The 19,318-nt window shown below is 42.8% G+C and overlaps 1 protein-coding gene across 3 annotated transcripts in view; it reads right to left on the bottom strand.

Moving 5' to 3' along the window:
* Positions 1–19,318, bottom strand: part of ZNF536 (zinc finger protein 536) — a 351,761-nt gene that overhangs the window by 82,547 nt on the left and 249,896 nt on the right. Inside the window, exon 6 of one of the 3 annotated variants that reach the window (XM_056862571.1) lies at positions 6,288–6,328. The exons of the other annotated variants lie outside the window; for them this stretch is intronic. Coding sequence (XP_056718549.1) covers positions 6,315–6,328 — 14 coding nt within the window. The 3' untranslated portion in view covers positions 6,288–6,314. The remainder of the gene's footprint in view (positions 1–6,287; positions 6,329–19,318) is intronic. 3 annotated transcript variants of the gene reach the window in all.

Below are 19,318 nucleotides of genomic sequence, written 5' to 3' on the forward strand. Positions count from 1 at the left end.
ATCTACTGTATACTGCGAGTAATATGTACACATATGTACAATATATGTACACTGTAATTACTGGAAAATGTGCATCTATTTTGCAGAAATTTTAATTGTACCTTTTTTCCACTTATGTCTTTTTTGAAAATTTTATTTATTTCTTATAAAAATTAAATGATAGCCTTATAATTGTGGGTGGACTCCCTTTGTATGCTGGCATCCAATGTTTTAAGACCCAGTCGGCCACTGGCTCATAGGCAAATGCACTATGACCTACCCTTTCGTACTGAACTTTCATTTGATTCGTTGTGGCCAAATCGAAGATTCTGAATTGACTGCTGCTGTCTGTCTAACATTTTCATTTTCCTTAGCGATGCAGGCTCATCTTGGGATGACTGTAACCTGTCTTAATCTGCACATGTGAACAGGCAGTTACAGCTGTAACACCACAGAACAGAATGGATTCACATCATGGGGTTAGATCCAAAGGTGTTTGATTATATGGCTGTTTCCATCAGCTAGGAAGGATTACAGAGAATAGAATATAAAACCAAAGTTGTTTTAAAAAAGAGGGGGAGGTGCTCTTTTCAAAGAAATGTTTAAGATACAAAAATGAAGGCTGTGTTTTAAAAGAAGCAAGATATAAGGCAGGAAGGTAGCACCGATGAATGGGGCAACACACTTAATAACAGCTCAAGGAAAGATCAAGGAAATTAAACACCAGTAAGCTCAACTTCAGCAGTGGGGAAGATATTGGAAACACTAATCAGGGACAAAACAGGGAAAGTTATGATTTAATTAAAGATATTCAGCATGGATTCACAAAAGGGAGATCATACGTAACAAAAACTAATAGAATATTTTGGGGGGAAAACCTCACACACGCAAAAAGAATTGAAGACGGATGCTGTGAGCATGATTAACAACCCCCCCCCCCTTGTGTTTCGTTACCACCTGAAACCTTTACTCACTATCCACATTAAGTTAATGGCAAAATATGTTCCAATATCGAAAGGGTTGGTATTGCTAGTTTTGGAAGTCTGATAGAGGAGGCGGATGATGTGTGAGTAAAAAAAAAATGAAGCCAAAGTCAAAACTTTTCTCTTACATTGACAATACAATAATAAAGAGTTGCCAGGTCCCTCTTTGCCTCCGGTGGGAGGTTTTTGGGGTGGAGCCTGAGGAGAGTAGGGTTTGGGGAGGGACTTCAATGCCATAGAGTCCAATTGCCCAAGTGGCTATTTTCTCCAGGTGAACCGATCTCTATCGGCTGGGACGAGCTGTGGCTCAGTGGTAGAGCAGGTTCAATCCCCGGCATCTCCAGTTAAAGGAACCAGGCAAGTAGGTGATGTGAAAGACCTCTTCCTGAGATCCCGGAGAGCTGCTGCCGGTCTGAGTAGACAATATTGACTTTGATGGACAAAGGGTCTGATTCAGTAGAAGGCAGCTTCTTGTGTTCATGTGCATGTATGTGAGATCAATTGTAATAGCAGGAGATCTCCAGTTAGTACCTAGAGGTTGGCAACCCTAGTAAAAAGACCTCGCAAATTTGCTGCGACGAGGCCTAGCAAATCCCAGATATGCCTGGGGACAGGGTCTGGATGTCACACAAGCTGTGTAACCACTGTTGGGGCTACAAACGGCTAGTCTGACCAGCTGAAATAGTTCCCAGCCAGAAGCCACCAGCCACTGCTTCCTATGCTTGGCCAGAAGCTGTGGCGGCAGTTCCTTCCAAGATATCAGGAGTCATGCTGGCAGCTGTTGCATCGCAACTGAGCTGTGCGCACTGTGTTGGCTCCCAGGTGTACTCCCAGCACACTTCAGCACAGCAGAGTTGTGGATTATGCCCTGCAGAAGAACCTAGGGTCTATGTCCTCACCACAAGACGGCTTCTACAGTTCTGTGGGGAGAAATCAAAGAATTTAGCATCATCTGGTGGTACCGTGCACTCTGGATTCCTTTCAAGGTCTGATAAGCAAGGTTAAAAACAGCAATTCAAGAAACGGGGCTTTAAAAAGCCATTTGTCAGTGTGCACAATCAAACCACACTGGTTGTCGCCTGTTCTGAGGAAGGAATGCTGAAACCAGTGTTTATTTTGTAAATTCCCAGGAAAAATTAGGGCTGCAGTCACTTTTTTAAAAGTCTCCCAAATGTTGCAAAATGGAATAGCAACCATTTTGTTGAGTAACCGGCCCCAGATTTCTCCAGCTTCTCACTGAAAAGCAGAGAAACTTCTATATGTGGATTCAAACTTTCCCCCAAAAGGCTCATGGGGAACCAGAGCCAGCCAAGGACTATGCAAAAGCATCTTAAAGAGACAGACATATCTACAAGTCAAGTGGGTATGCATTGAAGTTCAGAAGAAGAAGGCAATCCAGGAATGTAGACGGAATTTCTTTACACGGAGGTGATAGGAAAGGTGCAAGAATCAGCCAATGGCTGCAGAACTGACAACTTGTTGAATGATAAAGACAGAAATAGAGAAAGGCTCAAAATAAAGGGACACCAATGGCATGCAAAGCTCTGGAGAGAGATTTCAACAAGCATTGCCTTCTTCAGATCACATCAAAGAGAGCTTTCCCTCTAAATATAGAGGCCATTGGGAAAGAAGTGGTAGATGGAAGAGAGGTTAACAGGCGACAAAGCATACTTTCCCGATATCCCTGTTTACCTGAGACACTCTTTTCTGTTACCCATCTCTGATCATTCATTTTCCCTGTTCTGTCTTTATCTCTTGTTATTTTAGGTTATTTCTACCCTGCCTCACCAGAAACTGGTTCAAGAGGCTGACAAAAGAACATGACAATAAAAATACAAATGGAAAACAAGGCATAGATAAATTTAAAACCAATTTAGTACAAGTAATTTATTTTCTGCCTTTTGGGAAATATCATATTAAAGTATTGGGAATCAGCCTTCCTCAGGGTTTGGACTCCACCATGGAGCCTGTAGAAGTAAAAATTTTGAGTGGAGAGGGGACTCATATTTTCTCCGATACACATGCTGGTAAGTGCATGACCATCAAGGGGTCATGTGGTACATGTAAACGCTGACTATTTCACAGAGTGTTGAAGCTAATCTGACAATTGTGTTACAGCATATAACAATTGTTTTATAGCATATATTTAACTTATGGGGAAAAGACCTTCTTGACTGGTAAAAGAACAGGACTGGTCATTTTAGAATAAATGAACATAATATACCATCAGAGGACCAGAGCATTCAGGTATTAGGTAATGGGGGCATGTGTATAGAATTCAGGCAGTGATTTTTGATATCAGAATAAAGATGATAATATGCACATCCATATTTTGTTCTGTGAAATACATTACAAGGTGGAAGAGAACAATGTATAAAGGTCTGGCATACTTGATTCAACCTTTAAAAATCTCATCATAATGATCACTAAGAACTAGGAAGGACATTTCTCTCTAAGAAATTTTACTTTCGTATCAAAATTCTTTTGGGGTTTCCTCAAAATTCCTCACATGTTTTGCCTGATGGGGATCTCCCAATTTTCTTTTGGCAAAATCCAGTGAAAGCTGATATATATATATATATGGACCCCCACCCCCAAGAATTTCACGAGATTTATCTACACTGCTTCTCTCAAAAATCTTCCTGCATTCCAGTTAAAGAGGATACTGCACCCCAAGTCATTTTCAAAATTCATTTCAGGTGATAGTTAGGTTGCAGGTGGACTAGGAACTTGCCCTTAACCCTACAAACAAAGCTTCTTAAACTGGTCTTTAGATCAAGCTTTACCCCTAGTATGATTTTCCCCAACAATTAACTTAGGAATTCATCCTAAGTACCTTCTACTCATTCACCCTAACACGGTTACCTTCGGACAGTTTTGAGTATTTCAATTGTGCATACTGTTAGGCAGCAGACCGATCATGGCCCACCAGTGGACAGCTTCCAATGGATCTACTAGCTCCTTCTGGTTGCTAAAATTCTTGCAAAGAATACTAGACTTTGATCAGTTCCTGTCATAGCCCTCCTCTTGTCCTCAAAGTAGACCTTAACTCGATATTAATGCTCAGACTCATTGATGTTCACTATCAGCTTAAAACACCTTGGTGGTCCATAGAGGTATCAATAAAAAGAAAATCAACCAAGCAAGAGAAGTCTACCCTGGGTTGCCATGAGCCGATATGGATCCTGAGATGAAAGTTCCACCTGGTCCCATCCCTGACATAACCCAGATCCAACCCAAACATTGTATATAAACAAATCATATGATTTGCTCAGCTCCATGGACAGGGAACTTGGACAGGGAACTTGGAATTTTGTCCCACTAGACCCTATTCTAGGCAGCCTTCGGCCTATATACCCAGCCTTGCTCAAAAATACATGATAGACTGGGTTGATTGGGAGAGATTATCTCTTATTAAGATTAGGGGAGCAATCCTAAGAATCCCGTTTTAGTCCATGTCCAGAGAAGTGTATTTAGGATTGCAACCCATATGATGTTTCACGTCTATCAAGCGTATTGTCAAGTGTACTACCCTTTTGGTCCCTACAGGGAAAAAAATCACTAAAAATATTTGTGCTTAAAAACTATTAGGCTGAATTTTCAGTCAAAGTCTGTATAAAGGCCAGATAACTGGCTGTGGCAAATTAAGATATATCTGCATGATATACAGTCCTTGTCAAAATAAAACGAGATCAAGCACTGATACTTTCAAAAAATCAGTTTAAGGTTTTCTATATGTATTGACTGTTTTGTACAACATGATGGAAGTTCATAAAGCTGGCATATATGTTTTATAAGTTCCTGGTAACTACACATAAAGGCTAAACCACATCATTGAACAATCCCGATGGCAGGTTCTTGATCTACACTTTAAGGTGCAGAGTGCAATACACATCAAATTAAAAACAATGACAAAAGGCCCATTTCTTTGAACAAGTCTGGCAAAGAAAGTGTGGCTTAGTTGTAAAGTACAGGCTTTGAATCCAGAAGGCGCCAGGTTCAATCCCTGGTACCTCCAATTATTGGGAAAGGCTTGCCTTTGACCCTGGCAACTGCTGCCAATCAGAATAGATTATATTGAGCTTGACAGACCTATGATCTGACTCGGTATAATACAACTTCAAATGTTCATATGTACCCACAATACAAATTCATAGCAAAAATGCAGGAACAGAATGGAATGATCAATAGTGCCGGGGGGGGGGGGGGGAAGCAAGGACTGGAAGGGGTCAGGAGTGCAAGATGAAAAAGCATGCAGGAGAAACTAAAAGCAGTCACGTGTTAAGACAAACTATATTTGCAGAAATCTCGTGTGGTACAGCTCTTTCAAAATGGTACCACTACAAATTGGAGTTGGGGGAATAGCATGCTGGAATGCTCTTCAATGGAAGGGGAGGGAGCCCCCCCCCCTTGCTTGTGAAAGCTAGCATGTCAGGAACAAGAATTCTGGACTAGTCTTCTCCACATGTTCACAGAGTTTTTCAAACATGAAGTCTGGGAAAGTCTGTACCATTCGATATTTCTGAAAGCATCGCTTGACTTTCATGGTTGAATCCTGTGGATCCATTCCACTATCAAAGGCAACATCCTTTGGCAAAAGGAGTTTTCCACCAGAGTGTCTCCGCTACTGGAGCAGATCCAAAGGATCCAATCCAATGTGGGGGAAATTTAGGATATTCTTTTTCATAATGTATTGATTCATGAAACCTAGCCCCGCACATTTGTATATCATATTTACCTGAAAGGAAAACGGCCATGAATGTAAGACAACCCCCTAAAAAAGGTTATACACAAAAACCTTTTTTAAAGTAACTGTTCATACCTGTCACATGAACGTGAATTTAAGATGACCTCCATTTTTCTTGATGGCACTCATAGGAAAAAAAAAACCTCATAGCCTTCCTTTCAGGTAAATAGGGTATTCGTTTTCCCCAGGCCAGTGATCTGTTCTGTCTGTTAAAGCTTTAAAACACACGGGAACTTGCTGCTCATAATGGATTCCCATTCACTTTAATAGAGGAAGTGAGTTCATGCACATAGGTTCCTTCCATTGCAATGAATGGAAACCTACACCCAAGTATGCAAGAGACCTGTGCATGCCTGCAAGCACGCACCCAGATATGTACTCTGTACAGTGCAGTGAGACTTTAACTACTTCTTCCCACTTGAAAGGTTTCCATAAGGGTAACTGTTAAAGGGTGCTGTTCAATTATCTAAATAATAGTTAGGCCTTCATTCACAACACAGCCTGAATAATTGCCCCTTTAATGAAAACAAAACCCACAAATACAAACCATCTTGAATGAAAACAAAATGTTAAAATACCTGTCTGGATTTTCTCTTGAAAATCAGTCACTGAGAATCATCTGTCAGTAAGACAAAATTAATTACTACATGTGAAATGGAAAAAAATCAACATAAATTTAAATATTGCATAATATTACAAAAAGCTTAAGTAATCCTATTAGCTGCTAGTGATACATGCTAACAGTGTAAAATACCCCCACCCACCACAGATTACTAACATTATACCATCATATGCAATTCAAAAATGTTTAGATGCTTTGAATTTTAGACGTTTTGGGAGGAAACTGTCTACAAAATATAGTAACTTGCAAAATTCAGTCATCTTTTCAAAAATAATTGAGAAGCCAACTTAATTCAAGTGTTTCTTTTGATCGACAGCTCAGTCGAAATGAGGGCTAATTCATACAACCACCTTATGCATTGTTGACCAATACTGTTCATCCCAGATAGTATCATGCGTACAACTAATGGGTTTTCTGAATGATCCATTGCTAGTTGCAATTTGGCATGCCACCACACAACCTGCACTAAGAATGCTTATGGGCGTCATTCCTAAATCATGGCTTAGTGGCTGCAGTGAAGGATTCAGACAACACATCGCCATAGACACACACTCTGGGAAGAATGGGGAAAAATGTGCCAACCATGTGCAGACTGGTTAAGTGAATTGGCCTTGATCTATACTGCCTTCTAAATATAACATATAGCTCTCAATACTCCTGTTACCTGGTTACCCGCAGGGCTGTGCTCCTGGATTCCCTTGCAATACCTCAAAGGATACTAAGGCTTTCAACGCATGCAAGATTGTACCTTCTAATAACTAGTTATTACAATGACATTCTAGTGGTTCTTGGCATTAGGGTTGCCAGGTCCCCCCTGTCCACCAGCAGGGGATGGGGGGTAGGTCTGCCAGATCCAGGTTGGAAAACTCCTGGAGATGTAGGGATCGAGTTGGGGAGGACAGGAACCTCAGTGGGGTACAATGCCACAGAGGCCATCCTCCAGAGTATCCATTTTCTCTAGGAGAACTGATCTCTGTAGTCAGGAAAAGAGCTTTACTTCTGGGGGATCCCCAGGTCCCACCTGGAGACTGGCATTCCTACTTGGCATGTACCACATTGATGCCATTTCACACAATACAGAGTACCCAGGTTAGGTCCAAGGGAAGATCGTTTTCAAGTCACACATGACTTGCAATTTCTCCTCAATCCCCATGTGTGTGGTGCCCAGTTTGGATCACAGCTATGGTACGTGACCTTCAACTTTCCCCATACCCCATTTCCCTGACCTGAAATGATCCCAGAAGGCACTGTTTGGCCTGTTGGGGAAACTTTTGGGGAGAGCCAGAGTGGGGCAGTGGTCGAGAGCAGTGGTTTGGAGCAGTGGACGCTAATCTGGAGAACCGGGCTTGATTCCCCACTCCTCCACATGAGTGGCGGACACTAATCTGGTGAACAGGGTTGGTATCTCTACTCCTACACATAAAGCCAGCTGGGTGACCTTGGGCTAGTCACAGCTCTCTTGGAGCTCTCTCAGCCCCACCTACCTCACAGGGTGTTTTATGACCTCCCCAAGAAGGGGAGATGCAGTTATGGAACACCAATGACATGTGGTTGGGCTGCAATACAGGTTGACTGGCTGTACGTTTGAATCACCAAATATAATAAGACCTTCATAGAGAGAGACTTAAGTCTGAGCTGAGGGAATAAAGAGAAATCCCAACCACTCCAGTTCCATTCAAAGAGGCAATATGGACATGGCAAGGTATACAAACAGGTGAGTAGCATGACAACCCTGAGCAGACTTTATTCTGCTTTACACAAAGCTGGAGTTTGCTGTGCAATTAAATCAATTGTTGCAAATACATTAAACATGCATTTTAATGTGGTGGTGAATTTAAAAGTGTTTCTTGACTTCTAGAAGGCTATACATACTAATGGCTCCATGAGAGCTCTTGAGGGGAGAGGAGGCGGCCATATCAGATGCATCTTATATAATATCGTACTCATGAAGCTTCACCACAAACAGGGAAGAGGTCAGTGAGAGAGAAAGATGTAAGTGAAGAAGAAGAGTTGGTTTTTATATGCTGACTTTCTCCTCCACTTAAGGGAGAATCAAACCGGCTTACAATCACCTTCCCTTCCCCTCCCCACAACAGACACCCTGTGAGGTAGGTGAGGCTGAGAGAGCATGACTTGCCCAAGGTCACCCAGCTGGCTTTGTGTGTAGGAGTGGGGAAACAAATCCAGTTCACCAGATTAGCCTCCGCCACTCATGTGGAGGAGTGGAGAATCAAACCAGGTTCTCCAAATCAGACTCCACCGCTCCAAACCACCGTTCTTAACCACTACACCAAGCTGCTGACTACACTACTTGGAGAGGGGATAGTCAATCAAATGATATTTCTTCAATTGATTGAACAGTGCGGCCCTAATAGAAATCCATCACATAGAACCGTCGCTGGTTATACTTGTGGGGCTTCAAATAGTCTCATTTCTCAAAGAGACAACACTGAAGAACACTTCATATGGGCCACTTACAAGTGGATTTCTTTCCCCACCCTTCAAAAATAAGATTTTTTAAAAAACTTGCTGCCATTTTATGGATTTATTACGCAGAATATGCTTTTGAATATGGATATGTCAGCTATAGTCCCTCATAAATGTTTCTATCTATACGAAAGGCACAGTGTTTCTATTATCTTCTTAAACACAGCCTACTTTAGCCACCTTTCAGCCTCGTCCCTTCAATGAGAACAATGCCATGATTACAAGGGATAAGATTTCAAGCCTGTCCTCAAAATTCTGGACTGATATTTCAGGGCTTAGTGAATTCCGCTTTAAGGCCAAAGCTTTACATTTAAAAAAATATATATAGCCCAGATGAATACTATCACTTAGGGTTTTTTTAAAAATCCCTTTCCTCCAAGGATTCTAGTCAAGCTTTTATTTAGAAGTGAACATTCTGAGACACGTAACACCACAGGAAATGCACACAAAAAAAAGCACAAAGAGGACTCGAATTTTGGGGGGGGGCAGGGGATACTGTGGCAACGTGGTGAGTTTTGTTTTTTTAACTGGGGCAGCTGTGTTCAAATCCCTGCTCAGTCACGGAGGATGCTATGGGTTGGATCCAGAGTAAATTTTCCGTTAGAGGAAGCGATGTTATTTCCATCATTTACCCCATTCTGCTACAGATCCCCAATATGCTCCTTATGCCATTCCTAGAGGTCCCCTGTTCCATCCCCTCCATTTCTGGGAGATGAGCCACAGTGAAAAGGGTAAAACAGGAAAGTTCTGTTCCACTGAACGAAGGCACTTCCTTCAGCAGAAAATTGAGATCAGATTCTACCTGAGCTAAGCAGCTCTGAGCTCTTTGCAGAAAGCAGGGAACCTACAAGTGTAATAAATAAATGCCATTTATGCAGTATTTTTTTTAAAAAAAAACCTGCAAAACTTTATTTTATTTTCTGTACAGCATTCCAGTATTATTTCCATTTTACAAATGGCGAGTTCAGGCAATGTTGTTTTGAGTTGTTTCTCAGTCCCCAAAATGGCCACTGAGATTTCACAACAATCTAGAAAGACTTTGGTCAGCATTTCTTTATCAAAGTGAAGGCATTGCTTCTGTGACTTTGGGTTTTTAAACTGCATTGTTCAGATTTCAGATTTTTCTGCAAACCGGGGGTCAGGATTGTTGAAAAACTCCAACATTCTTCACCTGGCCCTATTGTGTTGATTTTTGATTTGCACTTTGGAATCAAATTTAGAATTAGATGTATAGATATTATCTCAAAGGTTTTGACTCTCCATTTGTCACTGTTGATTATATATATTCATTTGTGCACATCTATGATTTTGATATGCAGTTTATACAGTACAGCTGTTTGGGCTGGGGAGAGTGGATTAGAAATGTAATAAAATAAATAAATATTTATATATGCAATCTACATCAGTTATACCTATAGCGGTGTTGTGGTTGAACTGCCAGATGAGGATCTGGGACATACCCAAACTTAAATCCCCACTCTTCCATGGAAGCTTGCTGGGTGATACGGTTTCCAACGTCCAGGTGGTGGCTGGAAATCTCCTGCTATTACATCTGATATCCAGCTGACAGAGCTCAGTTCACCTGGAGAAAATGGCCACTCTGGAAGGTGGACTCTATGGCATTATAGCCTACTGAAGTCCCTCCCCTCCCAAAACCTCACCCTCCTCAGACTCCACCTCCAAAATCTCAAGGTAATTCCCAACTTGGAGCTAGAAACCCTACTGGGTGACCTTGGGCCAATCACAAAGTAATGGTCATAAGAATAAAATGGAAGAGGGGAGAATGATCCGGTAAGCATCTCTGGGTCCCTCTTGGGCAGAAAAGCCAGGTAAATAATCTAAATTATTAAATGTAGGATGCTCCTTTACTGGTGAATTAAGAATGTTCACAAGTGCGTACATTTTTATGAAGGAGATCCATGCCACTGGTGTTTTTTTAGCAGAGGCTAGATGGCCATCTGTCAGCAATGCTGATTCTATGACCGTAGGCAGATCATGAGAGGGAGGGCATCTTGGCCATCTTCTGCGCATGTAAAGGTCACTGGGGGGTGGGGGGAGGTAGTTTGGAATTTCCTGCATTGTGCAGGGGGTTGGACTAGATGACCCTGGTGGTCCCTTCCAACTCTATGATTCTATGATAAGAAATCCAGGATCTGGATATGAAAACAGTATGGGTGCAAAGTTAGAAATCAGCCTTATTTAAAAGAGAGTCATGCATTCCAGGCAACTTGATTTGCCCTAAAGGTCAATCCCTGATTCAGGGTTGACAGCCTATTTCAGGAGGTGGAGATACATGTTGGTGCAGCAATCAGAAGAACTACTTCCTGCAGTGGAAACAAGCAGCAGTAAGAGAGCCATCAAGAGGCCTGAGAAATGGGACTAAAGTTCTTCAACCCAATCTAAGCTTGCACTCCAAAGCTGGTCCCTTTCCAACCTACAGCTAGTAAAGGCGCACCTAGGCTTACAAATGAAAGAGCAAAACCACAAGCAGGTCTAAATGTGTCTTTATAGGCGCCATCCTCGGAGTGTGCTCTTGCCAAGACGAGTCTCCGGTTGCCAAACTCCAAAAATGTATGATAATACAAGTACTCCATTTTAGCTTTCTTGTCTTTTCCCACTAAATACACTTATAAAAAAGAGAGGAAGAACAACAGCCAAGAACAATTGTAAGCTTAATAACAGTTGAAGAATATTCAGCAGATGGTACCATCTAGACTCAACTAATTTCTGGCCAAGCAATCTAAATCCCAGTTGCAGACGAGGACGCATAAACAAAATTTGATATCGATGGATAGGGAGAGTGGTGACAAATAAGAGAAACTGAGGGTAGCATCTGTCTCAGCTGTAATCGCGTTAGTGCTCGTGAATATGGCTGAAGCACAAATTCGTACTCTCTCTATCCACTATCTCTATTTGTGTGTGTGTGTGTGCCATCAAGTCACAGCTGACTTACGGCGACCCCACAGGGGTGGGGAACGTCAGGCCCGGGGGCCGTTTAAGGCCCACGAAGTCATTTAGTCTGGCCCTTCATGGGTCCTGGCAGATCTCTAGCTCAGAAGGATCTAAGACGTGTGATCCACCCTCTTCCACAGACAGGAATAGCCTCTATTCAAGGCGGATGTGATTGTTTTGCTGAGAAAAGGAACCTTTTCCCCCCTTGCAGAAGAGTCGCTAGCTATGGAGCTGCTAGGACAGCCCAAGAAACTGTGTTAACCCCTTCCCACCTTGGCCGTGGAGAAACGTATTCCCTCTGTACTACAAGAGGGCTGGGGGCAAAAGTGGCGATGATGGAGGGGTTAAAAGGGGCAGGGCCAGAATGCCAGTGTGTCCTCATGTCACCCCTGCAGGCAGAGGTAGCAGGAGCCAGCTGTAGAATCCAGCCCCAACCATGTGGAGCAGGAGCAACTCCGGTGTGTGGCTGGACGGCTACACCCGGCTGGTGCAAAAGACCATCCCGTACCACCAGGTGGGCAAGTGTGCCACCGGTTGGATGCCTGCCTGAATGCCCGTGCAGAGGGGGATCATCTGGGGCAGCTGCCTGCTTGGGGCTTGGTCGTCTAATTTTTAAGTTGATAATTTTGTATGGCCTGCGAATGATGTTATAAATATCTAAATAGCCCTTGGCGGAAAAAAGGGTCCCCACCCCTGCCGTAGGGTTTTCAAGGCAAGAGACATTCGGAGGTGGTTTGCCTGCCTCCACATCATGACTCTGGTGTTTCTTGGGGAGTCTCCCGTCCAAATACTAACCAGGGCTGACCCTGCTTAGCTTCTGAGATCTGACGAGATCAGGCTAGTCTGCGGCTATCCAGCTCAGGGCACTATCTCTATACCATACCATACATCATTTTAAAACTTCTGTATATGTTTTAACTCCTCCGAGGACATTTAGCAAATGATAAACTCAAGAAGCACTACTGAACCCTCTCAGCCAACTCCTTCAGATAACAAATCTCCACCTGGGTTACACAAACCCTCTAGCATCCCTCAGAAGGTCTATTTAAGTAACACGGCCATTTACCTAGTCTTCAGGATAGCCCAAATGTTTTGGCTGAGGCCCAATTTGCATTATAGGGCTGCCTGTAGAGACAGATCCTATTTTACTGTGTCAGTTGTTTCACTTGAGCTGAAGACAGCTGTTTCAGAGAAAGGAAAACCGGAAGACAAGTAGCACACCATCTTCCCACCTGCTGCGAAAGGTCATATATGCTTTCTACCTAAGTCCGGGCTGTACTTTGCATATTGTTCAAACATGCTCGTTATTAACTTCCAACCCTCTACACGTAACTAAATTAAAATTGGCTCGATGCTATCGAAACATAGCAAATTGAGACAGAATCAGGTCAGGCTTCTGTTTGAATTATCTCACCGAGTTTCGAACCTGGCTTGTTACTTAAAAAAAAAAACCCACCCTGCAATAAAAGAACACACAGAAGGGAGGAGAAAGCCAGAAATACATTTTCACCTAAGTCAATATCTAATTATTGAACACTTGTGATTGGTTTTAAAGGGACTAGCATGGAAAATATAATGTGAAACAGACAGACAGAGAGAATGAGCGAAAGACAGGTAGATGCAACAATCAGTGGCACACATAGATAGGGACATCTCCTTATTTCTATTTTATCATATTTGTATCCCACGGTTCCTTCAAGAAGCTCAGGTGGCAAACCTGGCTTTCCCCACCTCATTTTTTCTTCTCACAAGAGCCCTGTGAGGTAGGTTAGGTCGCAAGATATCGACGAGAGAACTCACAGTTGCCCGCCGAACTTCACGACAAATAAAGATTGTGGCTACAGCATCCCAGACTTATTCTTTACCATCTTCTCCTGTAAAGGCTGACATTTCCATGCAATTAATTAGACCCTGTCTAAACGTATTGACAAACGCACAAACTCTGAATGAACTAGTCTGCTGAGCCAATGAATCGATTCCTTATAATTTCAGAAGGCAAAACTCTGCACAGACCTAATCTATTCCCTATGCAAAGCCTAACATTTTTACTTGTTGGGCTCAAGCACGTTATTGATTGGTATCATAAGCTTGTCAAGCACTCAAAAGGAGCGTTCCAAGGAAAGTTTGTAGTTAAGCATATGGTAAACCCGTCCGGTCCATATGACTGGTTGAACGCCGACCACTAGTGTTGATACAATCTTCCCTCAATATTATGACAGCAATTGTCGATGGGACTTAAATTGCTGTCAAACTTATCCGACTAACTTACACCACAACCGTCAGAGAAAGCCAGCTCAGCGACTCAAGCCAATAAGACCTTTTTTTTTCCCCTTTCCCTAAATGCTTGTTTGTTTTACCCGTTTGCAAAAAGGTCCTTACGGGTTTGTTTGTGGCTTCAGCGATTGTCAGTGTGAGAACTCAGCTACCTTATACATCTGTAGGATAAATCTGCCAGATTCCAAGCCAATGTATATGAAATTATGTGTGCTTCCTTTGCAGGTCAATTTTTCAAATAGGCTTCCCTGATTTCCTGATGATTGTGTTTCAAATCTGCAAGCGAAGCAAGCTGATACGCCTCCCCCAATTTCCACTTTATGTTTGTACACGTAAACGTTCGTAAAGTAACTCTTTTATACATGCCCGCATGGATACAAACAGAGAGACACTGAAGCTTTAAAGAGAAACAAGCTCACAGCTGCCAAATTCCTCTCTGGCTTGGATGGCAAATTTGAGACAGAGAAGAACTCCCTCTCTCCTCCTCTTTTCCACTAAACCCCAAGCCATCTGCCCTGTCCGTGTGAAGCAATGGGGTGGTGACCTGAGGCAATGGAGAGAAGGGAAAATACTTGCAACCTCTCCCTTCCTTCTCCTCCCTTTCTCCTCCCCACAGCACAGTCTAGGAAGTGAAGCTCCCAGATGTTAAGTATTGGGTATACTGGTAAGGTTGCCAACCTCCAGGTACTGGGAGGGAAGGACCTCCTTCTTATACTGTCATATCTCTGTGGCTACTCAACAATCTGTGCATTCAGTTATCACAGCAAACCACAAAGAACATATGAAGCTGCTTTACAGGAAGCCAGACCACTGTCCTATCAAGGGTCAGTATTGTCTACTCTGTCAGGCAGCATCTCTCAGGAGTCTCAGGTCAAGGTGTTTCAAATCACCTATCACCTGATCCTCCTTGAGAGCCAGTGTGGTGTCATGGTTAAGAGTGGAGGTTTGGAGCGGTGGAGAACCAGGTTTGATTCCCTGCTCCTCTACATGTGCAGTGGTGAACCGGGTTGGTTTCCCCACTCCTACACATGAAGCCAGCTGGGCGACCTTGGGCTAGTCACAGCTCTCTTAGAGCTCTTTCAGCCCCACCTACCTCCCAGGATGTCTGTTGTGGGAAGGGGAAGGGAAGGTGATTGTAAGCCAGTTTGATTCTTCCTTAAGTGGTAGAGAAAGTCAGCATATAAACACCAACTCTTCTTCATCTTCTATGAAGTCAGACCAATGGCCTATCAAGGGTCAGTTTTGTCTACTCTGACAGACAGCATCTCTCAGGAGTTTCAGGTCAAGGTGTTTCAAATCACCTATCACCTGATCCTTTAAAGCAAAAATACCGGGAATGGAACCTGGGACCTTCTGCATGCAAAGCAGAAGCTCTATCACTGAGCCACAGAACCTCTGAGAACAAACTAATAAACTGGCTGCAAACCTTGTCAGAAGTCCCAGTTTGGGGCCAACCTACAAACCTATAATCTGCATTCAGATGTCACAACTAACCAGGTCTGATCAAATCACAGCTTGTAAAGTATGGCACATGCTTATATTTGAATCCAGCCACTGTGTTATAAATGGTTCCCTATGTTTTTTCAAAGCCAACATGCCATTAATTTCTTCTCTACCTTATAAATCCAAGTTTACCATTTTATATCAACAATTGGATCAAAACCAGCAAATAAAATTGATTCCTCCCCTACTAATGTATGCATTATCCTCTTTCTTCACTTTCATTGAACAAGAAAACTGTACTGTAAGCATGTCCAGGCTGGATTTCCTTTTTTCATCACTCTTAAGAATTTTTCAAGACAGGCACCATTGATAATGGGTGGGGGGCTATATATACAGGAGCATAAAATTTGCAGGAAAGAAAGAGGCACAGTAAAAAGCAGCCCACTTCCTTTGTTTGCAACCTGCTTCCCATTTTCCATCAAGAGGGCATTGCTACTCTTGCATGTTGTTTTAAGAAATTACTCTTAAAGGAAACCTGACTTATAAAATGGGTATGGAATTCCAATACCCTTATCTTTTCCCTATACGTGCCATAAACAAATGTTGTGGTTAATGTGAGCAGCATTCTTTTTTTTTATGATCAGCAAATCCGTTTTCATTGTTTGAACAGGCAGCCTTGATTGAAAACAGCCAAACCAAATGTCACCAAATCTGTCGCAGTTCTAGGGAATGCAGACTTCTGCATTATCAGGCAACACACGAGTACTAGGTGAACCCAAATATTAACACTCTGGTTCTAAAGTTCTGGACCTGTGGTATCTGCCAGGAGCATTATCATAACATCCCAGTTTCCATGGCAATGTGTGTCGATGTATATAACTATAGGTACACCAGCACCTGACATGGATGGCCCAGGCTAGCCTGATCTCGTCAGATCTCAGAAGCTAAGCAGGGTCAGCTGTGGTTAGAATTTGGATGGGAGACCACCAAGGAAATCCAGGGTTGCTATGCAGAGGAAGGCAATGGCAAACCACCTCTGTTTGTCCCTTGCCTTGGAAACCCTATGGGGTCATTGTAAGGCAGCTGTGACTTGATGGCACTTTCCGCCACACCAGCGCCAACCACAGAAGTCTGCAATTGCACTGTCGGCTGCTCTGCTATGATCATGTCTGAATGTACCCTTTTAAAAGAAGAGGAGCTATGATTTCAATGGAGCAGGGAGCAACCCCATACTGACACAGTTCTAAGATGTCCTTTTAGTAATGGTGAACTGGGTTGGTTTCCCCACAACTATACACGAAGCCAGCTGGGTGACCTTGGGCTAGTCACAGTTCTCTCAGCCCCACCTACCTCACAGGGTGTCTGTTGTGGGGAGGGGAAGGAAAGCTACTGTAAGCCGGTTTGAGTCTCCCTTAAGTGGTAGAGAAAGTTGGCATATAAAAACCAACTCTTCTTCTTCTTCTTGCACCACAGCCAACACTAACTGCAGCATGAGTGTATTCCCATGTTCCATTTCTTCATTGTTCCAGGATCATGCTTTTTGCTAAGTTCTACTTTTTCTTAATTCCAGTCTGAGTAAAGGAAATCTAAAATTCATATTTGAATTGGAACGTATGGGTTTTCTTGTCCACATCATGGACTAAAAGTGTGTACATTGATAAAAACTCTACAAAAAAGCAGTCGGTGCCTGGTTACTTTTTTGCAGTGTTTTACCAAGGCACGCAGGAATCTCGATGCAGTCATATTAGGAAATTCATGCAGTCATAGTAGGCTATTAGGATTATTTTTTTTACAGTAAGAGTTGTTCAACAGTGGAATCAGCTACCTAGGGAGGCAGTGAGCTCTCCTTCATTGGCAGTCTGTAAACAGAGACTGGACAAACACTTGACAGGGATGCTCTAGGCTGATCCTGCATAAAGCAGGGGGTTGGACTAGATGGCCTGTATGGCCCCTTCCAACTCTATGATTCTACATGTACGATCACACAAAGACTGAAACAAAAAGTCACAACAAGGCATGCATGCATAGTTCCATGGCTGCACATTGGAAACAAAAAGTGAAACATCAAGGAATCCAAATGCACTGGTTCCACAGTGTGATGTAGAACGTCACAGGTTGGGTGACATTTGGAAAATTTGGAAAGCAACCTAGAAACAGATGCGAGCAATACGGGGTAGGTTCTGATTGCTTACCCCAAATTCTCAACGAACCTGCAAAGATCTGCAAGCACAGACCAAGCTTATTATGTGCAAAATGCAGGGAGGGAAATCTGCAAAAAACACAAAAGTGCAGCAGGCCAAATGTCTACTTCTTTGGCCAGGGCTAGAATGATGTCTGCCAGGGGAAATTATTTATAGGGATCATGGGAAATGGGAAACCAATTAGGAGATAGGGTCCATTAGTCGCTGTTAATCAGGAGAGAAGAGATTCTTGATACTGTTCCAGGTAAGCCACTGACAAGAGGCTAAACAATTTGCCACATTCTGGGCGATTTCCCCCCAACTTTATATTTTTAAATGTAAAGCAGCCCCTGGAGGCGGCAATCCAAAAAACAGAGAAGGAGGAGTTTTATCCTTTCCCCACCATCTGCTGTCCCCATGGAAATGTCCTTTCCCCACTGAAATGGTTCTTTCTTTCTTTCTTTCTTTCTTTCTTTCTTTCTTTCTTTCTTTCTTTCTTTCTTTCTTTCTTTCTTTCTTTCTTTCTTTCTTTCTTCTTCCTTCCTTCCTTCCTTCCTTCCTTCCTTCCTTCCTTCCTTCCTTCCTTCCTTCCTTCCTTCCTTCCTTCCCCCCTGTTCTTAGACCAAGGTCTTGAACAATAAAACCATAAAACTTAAATAAGACCCTTCTCTAAAAACATCTCCCTTAGACTCTTCTCTGCAGCCTCCCAAAAATGAGCAACAAAATAAGTACGCTGAGGGTCAGAGACCTCAATGAGGAACTGAACCTTTTGCTCCAAAGCTGCTCAAGGAAATGCAGACCATTTGTTAAAACATGTTATAATCTGTTTTAGCCTAAGTTGGTACACGTAAGGACAATGCAAAAGGATATGTACCAAGGAGTCTACTGACTGAATAGGGAAATGGATCCTCCCTGTGCCGTTTTTCTCCCTGAAGGGAAAAGATACAGGGGCCTGTTGCAACCACATATTAATCAATCTTCCCTGATTCCATTCCTTACTACAGCCCACAACAGCATTGCTTTTGCCCATGCAGGCCCCACGGTCACTAGAATACACCTTGTTTGATAATCAAAGAGGATCCCTTCCTTCCTTTTTCACCAGTAAGAAAACTGATTAGGTCGAACCCAGGGAGCCTCAGAAGAAGTTGTTATACCTTGATTTTCTCTACCTTTTAAGGAGTCTCAAACCGGCTTACAATCACCTTCCTTTCCCTGCCCCACAACAGGCACTTTGTGAGGTAAGTGGGGCTGAGAGGGTTCGGAGAGAACTGGGATTAGCCCAAGATCATCCAGCAGGCTTCATGCAGATCCTTCCTGCCTCCATTACATTTTCACATGCAGTCAATTGGGAAAAGAATTCCCAATCACAGTGTTAACAAGAAGGTGCTCTGTCTTAACTGGACAGACTACTTGCATGGATAGTTTAGCAATCAGTCAGCTCATATGAACCAGTTCTCAGTGGAGTCACAAGGATGGTGAATTGGGATGCCAATGAATATCACACTTAAAAATACCCATTTCCTTTCTCGTGCAGGAATTGAACCCATGCATTTTTCTCCCCGTTTTTGTGTTTTCTCACACCCCTTTCCCAATTAAATATACAACATTAATATTATGTTTGCATCCAGTGTGCATGTGACATATGAACGGT

This window comes from Euleptes europaea, chromosome 17 (genome assembly GCF_029931775.1).
Source record: "Euleptes europaea isolate rEulEur1 chromosome 17, rEulEur1.hap1, whole genome shotgun sequence".
Classification (NCBI taxonomy): Eukaryota; Metazoa; Chordata; class Lepidosauria; order Squamata; family Sphaerodactylidae; genus Euleptes; species Euleptes europaea.